Source organism: Euleptes europaea, chromosome 18 (assembly GCF_029931775.1).
Source record: "Euleptes europaea isolate rEulEur1 chromosome 18, rEulEur1.hap1, whole genome shotgun sequence".
NCBI classification, from domain to species: domain Eukaryota; kingdom Metazoa; phylum Chordata; class Lepidosauria; order Squamata; family Sphaerodactylidae; genus Euleptes; species Euleptes europaea.
In genome coordinates, this window is record NC_079329.1 from 22,509,597 (window position 1) to 22,530,183 (window position 20,587).

The 20,587-nt window shown below is 48.0% G+C and overlaps 1 protein-coding gene across 1 annotated transcript in view; it reads left to right on the forward strand.

Moving 5' to 3' along the window:
• HDAC5 (histone deacetylase 5) overlaps positions 1-16,511 on the forward strand; it is a 98,523-nt gene extending 82,012 nt beyond the window's left edge. The window contains exons 15-25 of the mRNA XM_056864818.1: positions 860-909; positions 1,424-1,531; positions 2,838-2,893; positions 5,150-5,237; positions 7,042-7,161; positions 9,410-9,507; positions 9,821-9,939; positions 11,740-11,873; positions 14,050-14,134; positions 14,314-14,467; positions 16,222-16,511. Coding sequence (XP_056720796.1) covers positions 860-909; positions 1,424-1,531; positions 2,838-2,893; positions 5,150-5,237; positions 7,042-7,161; positions 9,410-9,507; positions 9,821-9,939; positions 11,740-11,873; positions 14,050-14,134; positions 14,314-14,467; positions 16,222-16,261 — 1,052 coding nt within the window. The 3' untranslated portion in view covers positions 16,262-16,511. The remainder of the gene's footprint in view (positions 1-859; positions 910-1,423; positions 1,532-2,837; positions 2,894-5,149; positions 5,238-7,041; positions 7,162-9,409; positions 9,508-9,820; positions 9,940-11,739; positions 11,874-14,049; positions 14,135-14,313; positions 14,468-16,221) is intronic.
• Positions 16,512-20,587: the final 4,076 nt, after the last annotated feature.

Genomic DNA, 20,587 nt, shown 5'->3' on the forward strand with positions numbered 1-20,587 from the left:
CTCAGGGATTTTACAGCTGAGTAGCAAAAAGGGGTTTTAGAGAATAATGAGGAGAAAATTGGGGTGCAAGAGACACAGGGCCAGGATGGGCCAGGAAGCGCTTTGTTGCAAAAGTGGACGTTGTGAGGAGATAGCGAAAATGGGGGGGGGGGGGTTGGAGGAACAGAGAAAGTATGTGTGCAATAAGTGTTGGACACCTCCAGAAAAGGAGAGCCAGTATGGTGTAGTGGTTTGGAGTGGTGGACTTAAATCTGGAGAACCGGGTTTGATTCCCCACTCCTCCTCCACATGAGTAGCAGACTTTAAAATGGTGAATCAGTTGGGTTTCCCCACTCCTACACATGAAGCCAGCTGGGTGACCTTGGGCCAGTCATGGTTCCCACAGAACTCTCTCAGCCCCTCTACCTCACAAGGTGTCTGTTGTGGAGAGAGGAAGGCGATTGTAGGCCAGTGAGACTCCTTAAAAGGTAGAGAAAATCAGGGTATAAAAACCAACTCTTTTTTCGTCTTCTTCTTCCAGAAAAGTAGAGGGGGTGCTGAGCAGAATTTCTAGGGGGTGAGACTTCAGCATTCATCATAAACAACAGTTGTTTGCTAACAGTCGGGATTTGCATGATATCCACAAACCACAGTTCTGTTTTTCTTGGTGCTGAATTTTAACTGAGGCAGAAGCCTGTTTGTGTGTTGTGGCTGTGGCACAAAATGTCTGTTCTTCAGCTCCCCACCACCTGCCCCTTCCTGGTCCCCGTTTTCATTCTGACGGCGTCTCCAAAGTGGGTGGGTATCTGAGTACATCTGACTTTCTGTCTGCCTGCTGTAAGGGCTCACCTTGGCTTCTTCTCTGCCTCTTTTCCTGCAGGGCCCCTTACTCAGAAGATGTATGCCGTCCTTCCATGTGGAGGCATTGGGGTACGTACGTGATTCGTGAAGGTATTGTGCTTTTGAATGTTAATGTTTAGCAAAGGGAGGGATGACATTGTACTTCTCATGTCCCTGATTGTTTTTCTTTAGTCTCTCATTTAGTTTTCTCATTTAGTTTCACTCTACTTAAGGATAGATGGACTCACATTCTGTCTAGCTGTTATCAAAAGAGGTGAGCTCATTCCCTGCCAGTAATTTTGTTAGTCTTGAAGGTGCGACTGGACTCTTGCTCTTTTTTGCTGCTGCAGACAGACTAACTCAGCGACCCATCATGATTTAGTTTTCAATGTCTTCTGGTTTTCTTTTTTTTCAATCATGCCTTCGGGATCTTCCGGTAGCTGCAACTACATTTGCCCTTCAAGAGCTTCAGTCAGTCTTTTAAAAGCCTAAGACCCCTGTATGAAGCTCCTGCTGCCTGCTCGCCCAAAACCCAAATGATGTTCCCAGATCAGCCAGATGACCCTTTCCTTGCTCCTTCTAACGCTCTGATCTTCCTTGGCAGGTTGACAGCGACACAGTGTGGAACGAAATGCACTCGTCCAGCGCGGTCCGTATGGCTGTTGGCTGCCTGCTGGAGCTGGCCTTCAAAGTGGCATCCGGGGAGCTTAAGGTGGGTTCTGCCCAGCCAGCAGTTCCTCCGAATCGCAACAGCTTTCCTCCCCTTTAAGCCTGGCTTGCCATCAGGGAAGGGCTGTGGCTCACATTGGTAGATCACATGCTTTGCACACAGAAGGGCTCCACTTCAGTCCCCCAGCCTCTCCACTAGATTTCAGTTACTTAGGAAAGGCTTTCCATGCCTTGATTCTCTGAAGAAATACAGACAGGGTGTTGACCTAGATGGACCCAAGGTCCCTCCACTGTTTATTCTGTCTCAGAATTGCTAAAAGTGCAGAGGTTAACCCGCCGGTTATCTTTCCTTGGTTCTGGCTCTCGCTGCTACTTCTCGTCAAGAACATAACGAAGCCCCGTTGGAGCTACTGGTAGAGTGGCTGGCTTCTGTGCTTGTAGCACTTGGGGCAGGATGTTCCTGAGCATGTGCAGTGTGCTTTTCGCCTCTGACAAGAAGTCCCTTTTATGTCAGTGCACTGAAAGGCCAAATACTCCAAAGATTCTACCTGCTTATTGTAATTTTTTTATCTGTTCCCAAATACAGAGTGCTCTTCTCCAAGGCTAGATTAAACGCACTGCCATTGGGGGAGTCAGTAGGCAGATTTTCAGGGGTTCCCTTTTCCGAGCAGCTTTGCGATTGTGGATCAGGGAGTTTGGACACTGTTTGGCATTTTTTTGTAGATTGTAAAAAGCATGATCTCTCCAGAGACAAATGGATCACAATATACATTCAGAGGTGGGGACCTGCCCTAAAGCAAGAGATAGTTGCAGAGTTATTGGCTGATACTGATCCAAATGTAACCCTCGCCGTGGCAAAATTTTTATCTATGTTTTTTAATGATACTGCTTTTTAACTCTACTATTTAGATAACTATATTTTTGTATGTTTGGTTATTTATGTATTATGGAATGTATTGAATTGCTGATTTTGTGACCTTAGGCAGATGATGAGAGGGAGGGCATCTTGGCCATCTTCTGGTCACTAGGGGTGTGGAGGGGGGAGGTAGTTGTGAATTTCCTGCATTGTGCAGGGGGTTGGACTTGATAGCCCTGGTGGTCCCTTCCAACTCTATGATTCTATGATTCTATGAATTTGTTTTGCTTGTGACCTGTAGGTCTACAAGCATAAAGAATGGAATAGAGGAAAGGAAATAAAGGCCAGAATACCTGAGTATGTGCAGCTTTTTGTTCTGCGGGTACCTTGGTGTGACGCACGCTCATTGTTTCCTGATTTTCAGGGAAGCCCTTGAGAGAGCTGATGGATGTAATTTTGGTGGTACAATATCTGAATGTTTTTCTCCCTACAGAATGGATTTGCTGTCATCCGGCCACCAGGGCATCACGCAGAGGAGTCCACAGCCATGTGAGTGGGTAAAACAAAGTGAGAAAACGGGATGTGTGTTTGTGTGTGTAAACAAAATCTCTCTTCTGGAACTAGGTTGTGGTTTAGTGGCAGAACATCTGCTTTGCATGCAGAAGGTTCCAGGTTCGGTCCCCAGCATCTCCAGTTAAAAGGATCGGGTAGTAGGTGAACCCCATGGCGCAGAGTGGTAAGCTGCAGTACTGCAGTCAAAAGCTCTGCTCACATCTTGAGTTCGATTCAGACCGGAGTCAGTTTCAGGTAGCTGGCTCAAGGTTGACTCAGCCTTCCATCCTTCCGAGGTCGGTAAAATGAGTACCCAGCTTGCTGGGGGTAAAGTGTAGATGACTCGGGAAGGCACTGGCAAACCACCCCGCAAACATTGTCTGCCTAGTAAACGTCAGAATGTGATGTCACCCCATGGGTCAGGAATGACCCGGTGCTTGCACAGGGGACTAACTTTACCTTTAGCAGGTGATGCAGAAGACCTTGACCTGAGACCGTGGAGAGCTGCTGCCAGTCTTAGTAGACAATTCTGATAGACTATGGAACTTGAGACAGTTTTGTCTGAAATGTGTAGCGAACTTCTAACACTTCTGGGAGATGCAGAGCTTTTATCTTTGTGTGTTTCCATCCCACCTGTCAAGATCTGCTCCAGGAGGCTAATTGGGGGTGTGGGGAGGAAACAAGACAATACAGGCATACCTCGGAGATATTGCAGGTTCAGTTCTAGAACACCGCAATATTGCAAAAAAGCAACTCCCATGAATTTTTGGGTTTCCCAGTACATATAACAGTTATCTTTACACTATAATGTAGTCTAGGGGTGTCAAACGTAAGCCCCACAGGCCAGATCCAGCCCCTTGAGAGCTCTTATCTGGCCCATGAGCCAGCCAACCCCCCCCCACTCTTCTATACAATACCTTTATTGGCATCATAACATGATTTAACACACCAAAACGTCAGCAAAAACAGGTTAAAATCTTCCGTTGTTCATTAAAAATAATATTTATTGATTAAAATTTTATTTAAGTTCTCTTAAACCGGGTGAGCTTGATGCTTCTCTCGGTAAGGGCTGAAGCTAGGAAGGAAGCTACTGAAGCCATGAGGTCCGCTATGGAGAGGGCAGTCCAATAGGAGCCCTCCACTCTTAATCTGGGCTGGCGAGGCAAGGCCCGGCCCGACCAAGTGGCATTTATGTCATATCCGGCCCTCATAACAATTGAGTTGGACACTCCTGCTATAGTCTATTAAGTGTGAGCATGTATTTTTTAGATTTCTCCTCTATAAGTCAGCCTGCTTCAGTGTTATTGACCCTTTGATTAGGGAAATGGGCTCTGGTGATGAGGGTGAATGGACCAAAAGGTTTCTGCTAGGAGACAGCTCACCAATCATCATCCAGGTCGCAAAATACTGTGCAGTAGCAATGAAGCTACGTCACCTTAATATTCTTCCTTAATCTGTGGAAATGTAAAATTGGGTGATTCCCAGTTTCTTTGGCCCTGGTTGTAAACATCTACTCTATATGGTCTGTTTCTGTTTTATCTGGCATACTAGCCGCAAATAAAATTTATATTTATAGTCTATTAAGTGTGCAATAGCATTATGTGTAAAATAGTTTATTGCTAAAAAGGTGCTAACCATCATCTGGGCCTTCAGCATGTTGTAATTTTTTCGCTGATGGGGGGGGGCTTGCCTTGATGTCTGCTGAATGTAAAAAACACAATATCTGTGAAGCGTGATAAACTGAGGTATGCCTGTAAATACAAATGGAAGTCTTCTGTTTAGCTAGACTGAACACTAACCCTTCTACGGTTATGCAAGGCAGAATTTTGAACATACCATACCCAGAAAGGACCTGTCCTTGCTCTTCTGACTCTATGGATTCATTAGCTCATGCCCTCTTAGAATGCTGCTTTTATGAGGAACTTTGATCACGTTATATCTCTCCTCTTTTAACATATAAATCTAATGCCTCTGTGTCTGACATAATGCCTTTTTTATTAAGTGACAGGGACCCCAAGGTTACGTCGTCAATAGCAAGATTTATTTCAGTCCTTATATCCCTCAAACATTAGATGTAAAATTTACACTGCTCAAGGTCAATGGATCAGGGAGCTTCTAAGGGATAAAGGAAAGGAATACAAATGTAAAACAATAAATCACTTAAGCAGGCAGCACAAGACAATTCTTGCAATTTATCATCTTTCATTCTAACTGTGCTGTTTCTCTCCACCACCACCACCCTTCATTTCCCAGGGGCTTCTGTTTCTTCAACTCCGTTGCAATCGCTGCCAAGCTCCTCCAGCAAAAACTTGCCGTCAACAAAATTCTCATTGTGGACTGGGTAAGTGCTTCTCAAGTCTCCACCGTTCTTGCCACTCACACGGAGCAAAAAAGCACATAGGCGCATGCTTTCAGGTGGAGTATTCAGTGGGAGTGTGGGCAGAGGACCGCAACCACACATGCAGGCGCCAGCTTGCTCTCTGTCTAATACTTTTATGGTTGCTGTCTCCCTCCTGTCTTAAATCCCACACTTTATTCAAATCCATTTTATTTTTTAAATTTTGGGGTTTATATCCTGCTCTGCCACTGCCAAATCAGGGCTCAGAGTGGATTACATCGTCATAAAACAATATCTCATTAAAATACATATTAATACATTTAGACTTAAAAACTTCTGGTACCATTCCATGTTAAAATCTGACAGCGCCGTTCCAGTTACACATCAGTAGCAGCCAGCCTAAAGGAAAAGCAGGCAGGGATCCTTTACAACAGGGGTGGGGAACCTTTTTTCCGCCAAGGGCCATTTCGATATTTATAACATCATTCGACTTAGCACGTTTTAATGCCCTTCCATCTGCTCTTCTTGACGGGAGGTATGCCAGTCTCCCTTACGAATACCGCCTCTGTCCATGCCAATCTGGAATGGTGGAAACTGTTGAACATGTGCTATTACACTGCCCATTTTATCAAGACATACGCAAAATGCTCATAGATCCAATTTTGTCTAGCTTCCCAGATAGAGACAGAGTTCGTTATACCACTTTATTATTAGAAGATTCTGTTAAAGATATTACCTATCAGGTTGCGAGATTCTGTGCTAGGGCATGTGCAATAAGGCAGAAGAAACTGCTAAAATGACTTTTACGTTAAACAGACTATTTTACTAAATATCAGACATTCTGTTTTAATTATTATGATATCTCTTTTTGTATAAACTTGTCTTTGACCGTAATAAACAAATGAAATGAAATGAAAAAACATCATTCGATGGCCATACAAAATTATCAACTTAAAAATTAGTCGACCAAGCCCCAAGCAGGCAGCTGCCCCAGATGACCCCCCCCCCGTTGCGAGCAAGCAGGCAGGCATCCAACCAGTGGCGCACTCGCCCACCTGGTGGCACAGGATGGTTTGTTGCACCAGCCGGGCATAGCCGTCCAGCTGCATGCCGGAGTTGCTCCTGCTCCGCATGGTCGGGGCCGGATTCTACAGCCGGCTCCTGCTACCTCCGCCTGCAGGGATGAAATGGGGACACACTGGCTAAGAACTCCCCCACTGCACCGCGCATTCTGGCCCTGCCCCCTTTAACTCCTCTATTGTCGCCACTTCCGCCCCCAGCCCTCTTGTAGTACAGAGGGAATACGTTTCTCCATGGCCTGGGTGGGAAAGGGTTAACACAGTTTTTTGGGTTGTCCTAGCAGCTCCATAGCTAATGACTCTTCTGCAAGAGGGAAAAAGGTTCCTTTTCTCGGCAAAACAAACACATCTGCCTTGAATAGAGGCTATTCCTGTTTGTGGGAGGATACGGATCAGCAGTCTTAGATCCTTCTGAGCTAGAGATCTGCCAGGGCCCACAAAGGGCAAGACCAAATGATTTTGCGGGTCTGAAACAGCCCCCAGGCCTGATGTTCCCCACCCCTGCTTTACAAAGACAAAGTATTGGTTGGAATAAGATAGGTAAGGGGAAAGGGAGGGCAGCCACGATGGAAACTTGGGTGTAGTTTGCTGTGATGTCCAAATGGAAGAGCATTTGGCGTTTGGCACCCGTCGCTTATCCCCTCCTAGATCGAGCCTTTCCTATGATTTGATTGGCTCTGGGCATTGTACCCTCATGGCCTAACCCTTTCCCGTTGATATTCCTGCAGGATATTCATCATGGCAACGGCACCCAGCAGGCGTTCTACAGTGACCCCAGCGTGCTCTACATCTCTCTCCACCGCTACGACAATGGCAATTTCTTCCCAGGCAGTGGAGCCCCTGAAGAGGTGATTGCAAAATTTTATTCAGTCCACTAGTGCTTGACTCTGTAATAAAGGAGCAGCCTGCAATCCCTGTCTAGTCTCTGTGCTGAAAACGGACGTTGAAAGAGAAAACTAGGCATAGTTCAGACATAACACCAAACTGAGATGTGAAGTTGTGTCAGCAAGCCTGGATTTGGGTTTGTTCAAGCCCCAGAAGGCTCTCTCCCCCACCACCTTCACACCGTGTTATGTAATGCAAGCAAATCTGTTACTTCCTGGTTTTGGACAAACCTGTCGCGCCTCGCTTGAGTCCCGACGACCCCCGGGGTATCTGTCCCGGAGAGGGGTGTTGGCGGGGGAGCCTCCTCGGCCTCAGACCAATCCGAGGGGGAGTCTGAACTCTCTCCTCCCTCGGATGTTGCCAGGGTGTCGGCTGACCCACGCTTGGCCAGCACGACACTCCTCTCCGGCTTCCTCCCCGGCCGCGGCTCCCCTCTCACCTTTTATCCTCCCCCCTGGACAGAGAGGTCCCGCCCCTTCCCCCTCCACCCTCCTCCCGTGCTTCCCCAGGTCGCTCGGCCACTCGCGTGGCTCGAGCGGCCTCTCCCGCCTCCGTGCTGCCTCCTCCCCGCCCCGTCCGCGCCCTCCCGACCATCAGCTGGGGAGGGGGGCGGGGCCCGGCGTGCCGCGTCACTCCGGCCGCGGCGGATCCGGCTGTTCCTGGGCCGGCTGTGCTTGCTCCGGGCGGCTGCGCTCCTCCTCGCCGGCTGTCTGAAGAGAGAAGGGAACCGGCGTTGTTGTCCCCCTGCTTCGCCCCTGCAGGACCGGGCGGCCCGGCGAGCCCCCCCCCGCCCCCGTGAGTAACCCGTGACCCGGGCGGCAGGGGGGGGAAGACTGCGTCCCTGGCAGCCGGTAGGCTCGTCCCGGGACAAAACCATAGTTTGTTGTTACATTTGATTCAGCAAGCTGTGGTTTGTGCTTATCCTGTAAACCAGAACTGGTATGTCATGGTTTGTCCTGTCTTGAAATCATGATTTTTCAAAGCAAGCATGAAGTGCAGTTTTCCCATTCAGATTTAACTGAAAGTATAGTTTGCTGAAAACTAGGGCAGAGCTAATCAGCTCACAGCAGGGGTCCCTGACGTTGCACCTGCCGACACCTTTCCTGGTTCCTGCCAATCGTTTTTAAAAGTGTGCGGAGTTAGGCAGACCGTTTGCCCAACTGGGCTTCTTATTGGCTGTGCAGTGTTTTTAAAAATTGTTTTGGCAGCAGCTTCCGCCACACCACAAAGATCTGCACTGTATGACTGAAGGAGAGCTGTTTGTATGCAAGAAAATATTTTTAAACAAGATGCTCATTTTAAAAGGCATCCCGTTAAACAGATTTTTCTGCCTAAAATGTTGAAGACGTACGCTCAACCTCCCTCCCTGACATTGTGTGGTTGGCTCCAACTCCTGCAGCAGCCCTTTTGTGGGTGCACTCATTCCCCTGTGTCAGAATTCCCAAAGTGCCCACAGGCTCAAAGATCTCGGGGACCCCTGTGGCACACAGCATGCAAAGTGACGGGGCAGCACACAAGCCTGGTGTTTTTTCTAGGCTCATTCATGGACCACTGAACTTTCATTGGAGTTTCTCCTACTTACCTTATTTGTGTGCCTTTTGTCAGCATGAAGAAAGGAATGGGTTAGGGGCAAATTCTGAAAGAGGTAGGAGATCTGGTTGGTACAAGCGAAGGAAGCAGCTTGGCAAAGATAGAGAGTCAAGAGCATTTCCATTGAGTGGCCGAGGGTACACATGACACATGGGGTTGCCTTTTACTGAATCGGACCCTTGGTCCGTCAAAGTCAGTATTGTCTACTCAGACCGGCAGTGGCTCTCCAGGGTCTCAGGCAGAGAAAGGTCTTTTCCATCACCTACTTGCCTTGTCCTTTTAACTGGAGATGACGGGGATTGAACCCGGGACCTTCTGCATGCCAAGCAGATGCTTTACCACTGAGCCATGGCCCCTCCCCAGCAAACCTGTTGTATGCGTGTTGGCATATGCTCATTCACAAACATGCACAGTAGCCTCATTATTCTGCGACTTCCTCCTTCTACATGTATCCTGCTTACCGCTTCCTAGATGCTGCTCCTTCCCTCTGATCCCACCCTCCTTGGCTCAGCACTTCCACGGCAGGCCGCTCTCCCTGATGTTTCCCCTTCCCCTTGCAGCTCCGTATAGCCTGAGCCGCGACCAGGGCTTTTGTTACCTGCCAGGTTTCCTGTCTTCCAGGTCGGCAGTGGGATGGGTGTAGGCTACAACGTGAACGTTGCCTGGACTGGTGGAGTGGACCCCCCCATTGGCGATGTGGAGTATCTGACCGCCTTCCGGTAGGGATGCTGACAGTCGCTCTCTGTAGTGGGGGCTTCTCCGTCAAGGGTGCTATAAAAAAGTTGCTATAAAACAGGCAAAAGAGTCATCCCTCTAGATTTCCTGTGTTTGGTCATACCTCCCCAAACATGCAGGGCCTACCAAGATGTGGCTAGATTTAATTGGCCTGTTGGGAGAATTGCAAGGAAGAGGGCAGAAAGGGTGAGGACGCCTGATGCGGCCAGAACCTTCCTCGTCCATGTAACAGACGGCTGCAGGCTGTAGTGCTGTTGTGACTCCTCCTAAAAGAAGCCCTTTGTGTCCTCCTCCCAGGACTGTGGTGATGCCGATAGCCAACGAGTTCTCCCCAGACGTGGTCCTCGTCTCTGCCGGCTTCGACGCTGTGGAGGGTCACCTGTCCCCTCTGGGTGGATATTCCGTCACGGCCAAATGTGAGCACCGGGCATGCGGAGAGGGGGCTGCTTCCGAGTTTTTTGCGGCGGTAAAACTGTTCACACGCAGACTGAGGGAACAGAATGGCGACTGTTTCCCTGCTCTTACAGAGTCCTGCCCCCTTCTGGCAGAAATCCTGGCTCACGTTGTGTGGCATGATTGTGCTGTGTGACATTGTGAGTGGGTGTCGGCTTTTGGCATGCCAGCGTTGCCCCAACACATTGTTTAATTAATTAATTGGTTTGATTTATACCCCGTCCTTCCCCAAGAAAGGCTCAGGGAAGGTAAAAACATGTGATGAACATACATATTTACATATTTATATACATACATACGTACGAACATTTAAGAGGGTGGGGTGGGGGTTCTCCAAAGCAAGGTCAGGAAAAAAGAGCTTTTGAGTTTGTGTGTGTGTGTGTGTGCGTGTGTATTTATTTAACTTATACCCCACTTTTGTCCTCAAGAAGTAGAAGAGAAAGAGTTGGTTTTAATATGCCGACTTTCTCTACCACTTAAGGCAGAATCATACTGGTTTACAATCACCTTCCCCTCCCCACAACAGACCCCCCTGCGAGGTAGGCAGGACTGAGAGAGCTGTGACTAGCCCAAGGTCACCCAGCTGGCTTCATGTGGAGGAGCGGGGAGTCAAACCCGGTTCTCCAGATCAGAGTCCACCGCTCCAAACCACCGCTCTTAACCACTACACCACGCTGATTAAAGTGTTGGACTAGGATCTAGGAAACCCAGGCTTAAATCCCCACTCTGCCATGGAAACATGCTGGGTTGCCTCGGGCCAGTCACACGCTCTCAGCCCTGCCCCTGGCTAGAATTTGGATGGGAGACTTCCAAGGAATGCCAGGGTCGTGGTGCAGAGGCCAGCAACGGCAAACCACCCCCAAACATCTCTTGCCTTGAAATCCTATGGGGTCGACATATGTCAGCTGTGACTGGATGGCAAAAATAATAATAATAATCATGCATGTGTCCAGGTGGGAGTGAGCATGCGTGTCTGAAAGCCTTTCAAAGTTAATATGGGAACTCTGCCATGTGGACCTGCGAAGTTGCCTTATGTATAATCGGACAATTGGTTCATTCAGCCTTACCTTGGCTGCACTTCTAACCAAGGTGACGTCTTCAGCAAGGCAAACGGCAAACTTGAGGAGCAGACTAAGTTACACGTTCAGCTGTTCATTCTATCACGAGGCCCAGATCAGATTCATTGCTCCCCTGATCAGTGAATTCCCCGATAAGCCACTCGAATTCCTGACTAAGAGGCTCCTGGTGGGTGAAACGCCGCACCTTTCACTCCCAACCGCCAAAATGTGTGACATCGCAATAAAAACTCGCAAAAATAGAATGGGAAAAAATTACTTAACTTTGCTATATTTTTAGAAATATTAAGATGCTAAGTTAATTCTTGTGATTTGTGTTAAAATCTTACCTTTTAAATAGCATTAGACTTTTATCTAATTTTGTAATTTATGTTAATTTTGCAGTTTTATTCAGTCAGTTAATTTTATGCATAACTTTTGGCTGGTCAAACAGACTGTATCAATAAACTTACTTACTAGCCTAAGTTATACGGGGGAAACATCGTGGGAGGAAACTCTGCCCACCACCGTTCTTCTGCAGCGCTGTAGTCCCCCTGCAGTTCAATCCCACCCCGTGGCTAACTGCATTACAAAAACAAGTTCACAGAAACAGACGGTCTGGTGGTGGATCTCCAAGATTGGTGGCCCACGTTGGGTGGTCGGAAGAGAAGGGTACTTGAAATCTGTTTTTTCTTCTCGGCCTCGCAGGTTTCGGACACCTGACCAAGCAGCTGGTGAAACTGGCGGGCGGGCGTGTCGTCCTAGCGCTGGAGGGAGGCCATGACTTGACCGCCATCTGTGACGCCTCCGAAGCCTGTGTCTCAGCTCTGCTCGGCCTTGAGGTCAGTGCGCCCAGCAGGACTGCCCTTGGTCCAGCTGATGCAAAGGCTCAGCCTGCTGGCTTTAGGAGGAGGACAATAATAGAAGGAAAAAGAGAGGAATCAAACCCAACCTAAAAAACCAGAAGCTGGGCACCCAAGGTTGGGAGGGATAAATGAAATATATCGATAATGAAAATATAATTTATTTAAAGCACTATGTCAAGATAAAAATTATTTGAAAAACATTAAAACAGCACAATGGCATTTCCTAAGGTTGCTATCGATGGGTTTCAATTGACCACTGAGGAAGGCCAAACAGGCCGAAACGCGTCTGGCATGCGGTTATAGATATCAGCCTTAGGAAATGCCATTATCTATATGTTTTATTTATCCCACCCAACCTTGGATACCCAGCTTTTGGGAGGGAGGACGTCAGAGGAGCCCAGCTGGAGCAGAGCGCTGGTCTCCCTGGTCCAGCATCCTGTTCGTTACAGTGACCGACCAGTTGCCCTGGTGGGATCAACAAGCAGGGCACAGAGGCCAAGGCCTCTTAGCACTGATGTTCCAAGATTTACCTCTTCTACAAATAGATTCAGGTCTGTAGCCATGTCGGTCTGCAGAAAAAGAGCAAGGTTCGCGTCCAGTAGCGCCTTATAGTCCGACAAGATTTCCAAGGTATAATCTTTTGAAGAAGAGTTGGTTTTTATATGCCGATTACATTCTGATTAAAAGAGCCCCGTGGTGCAGAGTGGTAAAGCTGCAGTACTGCAGTCCAAGCTGTGCTCACATCCTGAGTTCGATTCAGACGGGAGTCGGTTTCAGGTAGCCGGCTCAAGGTTGACTCAGCTTTCCATCCTTCCGAGGTCGGTGAAATGAGTAACCAGCTCGCTGGAGGTAAAGGGAAGACAACTGGGGAAGGCAGTGGCAAACCACCCCGTAAACAAAGTCTGCCTTGGAAACGTCCGGGATGTGACGTCACCCCATGGGTCAGGAATGACCTGGTGCTTGCACAGGGGACCTTTACCTTTTTATATGCAGATTGGTTTTTTTATTCCCATTATCTCAATACGGGACCTTTATTGGCATCATAACATGATATAACACGCCAAAACGTCAGCGAAAATAGGTTAAATAGGTTAAAATATTTTGTTGTTCATTAAAAATAATAGTTATCGATTAAAATTTTATTTAAGTTCTCTTAAACCGGGTGAGCTTGATGCTTCTCTCGGTGAGGGCTGAAGCTAGGAAGGAAGCTACTAAAGCCATGAGGTGATTATCTCTACCTTTAAGGAGTGTCAAACCAACTTACAATCACCTTCCCTTCCCCTCCCCCAACAGACACCCTGTGAGGTAGGTGAGGCAGAGAGAGTTCTGAAAGAGCTGTGACTTGCCCAAGGTCACCCAGCTGGCTTCCTGTGGAAGAGTGGGGAAACCAACACGGTTCACCAGATTAAAGTCCACCGCTTTTGTGAAGTAGTGGGGGATCAAACCCTGTTCTCCAGATCAGAGTCCACCGCTCTTCACTACACCACACTGGCTCTTGAGCGTCAAAGCTTTTCCCCTGGAGAACTTGATGGCCTTTAAGGTGCGGCTGGGCTCGGATCTTGCTTTTCTAAACAGAGATGCTCCGTTAGTCAACACGGCTAGCAGCCATTGACGGACCTCCATTAATTTGTCTGATTCACTTTTACAGCCATCTATGCTTGTGGCCACCTATGCTAAGTCCACAGGCAGTGAATTCCACAAGGAGGGATGAAGTATTTTAGGTGATGGTTGGCTGCGATTCTGCTTTAGAAAAGAAACCTGGCATGGACTGGGTCAGAGGTGTTGCGGGGAAAAGGGAATAAAACCATCTCTGTCCTGGCACATGGAAGTGTGTCAGTTTCTGTTTTAAATATCCACTTGATGTTTATCCTGCCAGTGGCATCTTCCCAAGGCACAGCTGGAAACCAGGGCCAGTGTCCATGATAGAAAAGGGGTTACGTTTTACTGCTGCGTTTCAGAGCCCCAACTAAATTTGTGTGGGGACAAAAACCATCAGATTTGCTTTGCCTTTTGTTCCTCTCAGCCTTCTCTCTTGCTTTGATTTCTAGCTCGTCTTTCTTGACTGTCTTTCCTTGTCGCCGCCCCCCCTTGAGTCAAGTGTTTGACCGCCGTTTAGTTTAGAAACTAAGCTTTCTCTGTCTCCCCAACACAGCTGGAGCAGCTGGATGAAGCTCTGTTGCAGCAGAAGCCCAATGCGAACGCCGTGGCCACGCTGGAGAAAGTGATCGAAATCCAGAGTAAGTCTTTGGCTCCGCTCCTCCGGCCGGGAACAAGAGCCGCTTTTCTTTGTGGCCTTTCGAGGGAGTCACGGTAAAAAGCATCGCGGTGTTTGCCTGTAAAAACAAATTTGTTTTGCAGACACGCTTAGTAGAGGACTAGCGATTCTCGCGTAACACACTGCCCCGTTATATCCTAGGCAAGCACTGGAGCTCAGTGAAACACTCTGCCGCTATCGTCGGCTGTTCCTTGATGGAGGCGCAGAAGGGCGAGGCGGAGGAGGCGGAGACGGTCAGCGCCATGGCGTCACTGTCAGTCGACACAGAGCAGGGGAAAGCAGACTGCACTGTCCGGTACGCTCATTCGCTCGGATCAGGGGCAGTAGTGTTGAAATGTCTGGATTGAAGTCCCTGATAGGCTGTACCTTCTCTGAAGATGTGTACAGACATGCGTATCCCACACACATAGAGCCTTGTATCAGTCTCGGGGAGGACTTGTTCTTCTAGTTTACAGCAGAAACTCAATGTGCACAATGCACTGGGCAGCCAGCCCAGTTATCAAGTCGTGATGGGCCCCTCCCAACTTTCTCAGCCTGTGTGCTGAGGTAATTGGCTGGTCTTTGTGGCAGTCCCTGAGCCACTGCCCCTGTCAGAGCTGAATTAAAAGTTTAAATAGAAAAAGAAGAAACAAATAATAAAAGGGCCAGCAGACAATAGGGTGGATAAGCACACTTGTGTCCCTTTCAAAATGCCCTTAAATTCCGGTTGAGCAGCAGGTTGGTAATGGATTTTTGGCTCCTGCTGCTAACGGATTTTTTTTATCTGTTCAGACAAAGCCGCTTGCGTCCCGTTGGCATTGTGGGGCTCTGACGCTTTATATGAAAACTGCTTTCTCCCATTTTCAGTTCTTCTTTCCACTTCTGAATCGCTCCGGTGTGCTGTTTGAACTGTCTGGAACACTTCTGAAAGGACCGCTATTTTTTCCCTTCCTTTTTCCGCACGGTGTTCTTTTTCAGCTTCTTTTAACGTTCTAAGATTTGTGATGTAGCGTTATAGCACTAGAGTGCTATAGCAGCACCATTGACATGCCTGTCACTGTAGCCGGAAAATAACGCGCCGCTAAAAAAGGCGGGAAAATAATAGTGGCGCTGTTTGAATTGGCCAGAGTGCTTTAGAGACAGCTCATAGATGGGCCTTCATACAGCTCATTTCAGTCCATCTCTGTATCACTTTACTTGGAAATGGGCCAACAACAGATGACAATCCAGCTTAGAATGGTTATCCGAAAGGGGCCAAATTGTTTGGAAGACAGCCTACCAAAAGCTTGGGATAGAGGTAAGGAAGCACTTTTCGTCCACAAGATTCTCTGTGTGTTGTCTGAGTAAGGAAGGTAAAGACAACATTCACTTCATTGAGCAAGGAGGCACAATTCCCTCTGGGCTGATATTTGTTTTTGTGCCATTTTTTTTCTGATTGGCCTAAAAAAGCAATCTTGCAGACTTTTGAAAAGCGCAAATGTTGCAAACCATTTTATCCCGGGAATCCTTTGAAAACTTAGGTTGAGGTTCATTCTTGGCACGTTCCCAAGTCTGTCTCAAGGGAAAGCAGTTGAATTGTGGTTACTCTGATTTCCACTCTCTCTTTCTTATGCACTGTGGTGGTCAGTGGCCTGATTGGCCCGTTCTAAACTGTCACGGAGAGGGATCCAACCAGCCTTTCCCCTGGTGAAAAAGGGAGAAGGGGGTCTCCTCTGACCCCCAGAATTGCCGGGGCTCGTGGGAGCTGCATGGACAAAGAAGGGAGGCTGTAGTGAGAAGGAGAGTTGCGCAACAGCGAGCAAAAACGTCTTTTTTGAAGTAGCCCTTTTGGGTCATTGGCAGTGAGTCCTGGCAGAAACCCAAGGCCCTGACAGATGCCTCATCTGAGGGTACACTGATGCAGCCTAGACGGCACCCTCGGATAACAGCTTTAATCAGGCAGAAGGGCAGAGCCGCCCACCCCTGTGCCCGGCTCAGAGAAGCGGCTGGGTTCACGAGGGGATGGGGCTCTCATTCCGGCGGCGGCGGGAGGCCATTAACCAGCTGTTCTTTGCCTTCCCCTTCCCACAGACAAACAGACGAGCCAATGGAGGCCGACCCCGTGTTGTGAAGTGCCAAGACTTCGATTTGTGTAGCTGTCACTCTGTGGGTTATAATTGGTCATTTGTGATTTCGTTTCAAACAACCAGAAGAAGAAAACCAATTAATTTTTTTATCTATTAAAAAAATGAGAAAAAAAATAGTTGCACTGGACAACATGAGCCCCCATGTGTGCGTGACCTTGTCTGTCTCCTGGCGTTTGTTCTCACCAGCATCACCATATTGTCCTAATTCTTGGGGGATTTGTGAGGGGAATGTGGCGGGGGGGAGAGAGCTTTCACATAGGTATCTCCTCTGTTATTTCTTTCTTAGCCATCCTCCTTTCTCCCCACTCACCCCCTTCCCAGGTTGCCCTGAGGTGAAAATTAATTTTGCCATAACTATACCCTCACACTTAACACCCCATTAACTTGTAGGCAGGGTGTGAGGTGGAGGAGGAAGACTGTGTTTCCCCTGCAGAATCGGCTCTTCTCCTCTGCTCTGTACAACTGAACGGGCACTTTCGTTTCTTCCACTCGTATGGAGGCGAAGGGATGCCGACTGCTGTCAGGAGAACTGAGGTGGGGGGCAAGCATGGATGGGAATGGAACCAAGTGCTCCTGTACCTTCGGTCCCCTTGTCCCAAGGGCAGGAGAGGGGACTACATTTCTTCTTTCAGATATTTTTTTCTGATCAGCCTGAAGCCCCTGGAATTTTGCAGCCCTAGGCAGATGCCTGTGTCGCCCCCCTTGGGCCGGCCAGCAATGCTCCTCGTTACCAACTCCATCATAGAAATGCCATTTGTTCTCTACTTCGGTTCTTTGCACATTGTAATGGGACTGAAGGCAAACTCACAGATGCATTTTCAAATATCTTCTCCCTTGTTTTCCCAGCTTCCGACGGCTAGCCATTCCTCCCCTCCCCCAATGTAGATCCAAAATTCTCTGCTGTAATCTGAACCTTGTTGGCTAAATCTTGTCTTTCTCCTGATCCATTTAGCTATAAAGCGTCCCTCGATATGTATAATTTTAAAGGACTCTCTAGGAAGAGCCCCAAGGTGAGGAGAAAGGAAAAAAAATGTGTGCCTTTAATTCATTTTTGTTAATGCCTTAATTTCCCCGTGAATTCACGACTTCTCCGCACACCCTGCACACTCTCCTTCCCCCCCCCCCATTTCTTAGTTAGCTTTTTCTAAGGGAGACAACTCTATATAAATATGGAAAGGAATCACACGTAATCCCCCTTCCCCTCCGCACCAATGCACATCGGCCCCTATCCGGCTCTAGTCTTGTGTGAGCAATCTGTTAACGTGTGACCAGTCGCACAATATAGGGTATTCTTCCCGTTCGAAGCCATGCCATGCCGATAGACCACGTCCGATTTACGTCTGCAGTTTCCCAGTCCAGCAAGTGACATGCGTGTTTGAGCAAAACCTGTTTACCAGCACGGGGGTCTCTTTAACTGGGCGAGGAGCGGGTGTAATTAAAATCCCTTTTGTAATTAAGAGTGTGCTTATGTTGACTGTTTCATGACCAATGCTTTTTTCTGGAAATTATCTTTCTCTCGCACTCTCTTCTTCTTTTCCCTGTTGTCACTGTTTGAAAGACTCCTCTCTTCACTTACTGTAAATAATTTGATTTCTTGTATCACGTGCACAGACTTTGTTTTAATGAAACTTTTGTCCATTCATAAAGAAAGAAAGAAAAAAGAAAAGAAAAAGGAGATAATTCTTTTTGCTGTTACTTACTTCACCAGCCAAAAAAAAACAAAAAACAAAAAAAGTGTAGAGCAATTTTAGCTTTTAAAAAAAGAAATGGATATAAAGAAAAAAAAAGGTATATAATTTTATTACAGATGTATTATTTAATAGTATTTTTTTAACTTGTACCACAGAGCTCTCCTTTCCTTTGGAAAGTCGTTGCCAGTCGGGGTAATGCGCGGCAAGGGAGTCGAAGGGGCTTGTCGGGGTCGTTTTCACTAATTCAGGGCAACGGGATTTGTAAGTTGGGTGGGGGGGATGGGGAGGGGGGGAGTCATGTGGAATGTGAGACTGTGATATATTTGTAACTGCACTTTGGTCGCTTACCTCGCCGGGATCTGTTTTTAGGAATCTTTGGGCTTGATTCGGGTTTAGTCTTCTGAAGTGTCCCGGGATAGGGAGGTTCCTTCCCAGTGAGGGGTTTCTTGGGAGATAATCATGCTCATGTCTGTGGCAAATGAAAAGCCGGGTCTGGACAGTGCCTTCCTTCCTTCCCTCCCTCCCTCCACTCCTGGTTTGGCACGGCAACAAATGTTTAAGTAGCCCACTCCAGAACAACAAAGGAGGGACAACAAAGGCCTCCTCTTTAGCCCGTTGTCCTGATTTACCAAAGTCCGCAGCTGTACCAGATATGTAAAACCTTGCTGGGGTGTTTGTGTGTGTTTGTGTGCATGCACAGAGAGAGGTGGAGATGGAGACCTTGTCCACCCACTTGGTAGGGATGCCAGCCTCCCGGTGGTGGCTGGAGATCTCCTGCTCTTACAAACTGATCTCCAGGTGACAGAGATCAGTTCCCCTGGAGAAAATGGCCGCTTCAGGAAGTGGACGCTGTGGCAAGTCCCTCCCCTCCTCAAACCCCGCCTTCCTCAGGCTCTGCCCAAAATACCTCCAGGTATTTCCCCACCTGGAGCTGGCAACCTGACCACTTGGTTTTGTGTGCTTTGGCCTCATTGCAATCCCCAAGTATTGGCCATTGGATACCAGGGGGTGTTTAACCACAAGTTCTCAGCCTTTGCTGCTGTCTCAGGTTTTTATGAGAGGGCATAAGCTGAGCACTGGGGCCTCTGCTCATGGGGTTAAGCATGTGTGAACCCAAACTCTTGCACATGGCCCTTTGTGAGTGTTCTGAGGCTGCTGTGGACACCCAGATTCAGTGGCAGGGAGGGGAAGTAGGGTAAACGAAAGGCTCCACGTGGCCTACTGTGGAAGCCTTTTGCCCACCTGTTTCCACGTATGGATCATGTTTCCTAGATGCAAGAGCCAGGGGTTTGTCCTGGGATAGGCAATGTGGCTACCAGGCAGGGCTGAATCGTCTTGAATCAGCTCCTGCCCAACCTGGAGTCATCCAGATGTGCCATTTGCATTAGAGGTTTGTGTTGGTGCGTTGGCTTCGCAGTGTTGTCTACTCACCGGAGGGCTGTTGAAATGTTAAGAGGCAGGAACAGACCAAGGGATTTGCAAAGCGGGGAGAAAACAAACGGTGGGGGGGAACCCCCCATCAGTTCAGAATAAATAAATTGAAACAGTGGTTCTTTGCTATTAGAAAAGTTCATACATGTAGAGTTGCCTTCTTGCTAGATGCGCAGTATGTGGTTGATTGGGTCGGTTAGTCAATTTGAAACCGTTTTGATTGGGGAGTATGCTCTCACGTAATCAGACAATCCATTAAAAAAAACTTAATGATTTGACATGTATAAAATCTGCAGTTGCTGGGCGCCATCTTAAAAAGAGGCATTCCCGCCCTTCTCTCACACACCATAGGAATGCCTCTTCTAAGGTGGTGTCGCTATGACACATACAAGCATCAGTTCAAGGTAAATTCTTGTTTTACTCACAGCCAGATCCAATCCGAGCCCCGTGGTGCAGAGTGGTAAACTGCAGTACTGCAGTCAAAAGCTCTGCTCACGACCTGAGTTCGATCCCGATGGAAGTCAGTTTCAGGTAGCCGGCCCAAGGTTGACTCAGCCTTCCATCCTTCCGAGGTTGGTAAAATGAGTACCCAGCTTGCTGGGGGTAAAGGGAAGATGACTGGGGAAGGCACTGGCAAACCACCCCATAAACAAAAGTCTGCCTAGTAAACGTCGGGATGTGACGTCACCCCATGGGTCAGGAATGACCCGGTGCTTGCACAGGGGACCTTTACCTTAGATCCAATTAACTGATTTAATCACTTAATGTTTTTGATCAGGTGACAGATTGAAATTGACCATGTTGCTTGGGCTGCTTCAGAGATAAGGCTGTAGATGTTCTGTCGCAGGCAGATGCAGCAGGATAGAAAGGGGACACTGTCTGGCGTGTTAAGATAGCAGTATCTCAAAGCACGAATCAAAGGGGCTGACTAGAGGGGTTTCTGGGAACCTTTGATCATTTCTGAAAGTCATGCCTGTGGTGCTGGTTACCCCCCCCCCCCATTCCACACACACACACACGTCAATTTTGTTTTTGCATTCATAGCGAGGAAAAATAAGCCATAAGGGGAGGCGGGAGCATTGGGGAACAAGGTCTTGTCCAGAAGGGTTATCGGTGAAGCTGTACCTGGCTTGAGATACCAACATTAGTTATGCCATTGATAAAGAGACCAGCAACCCTTTGTCTGCA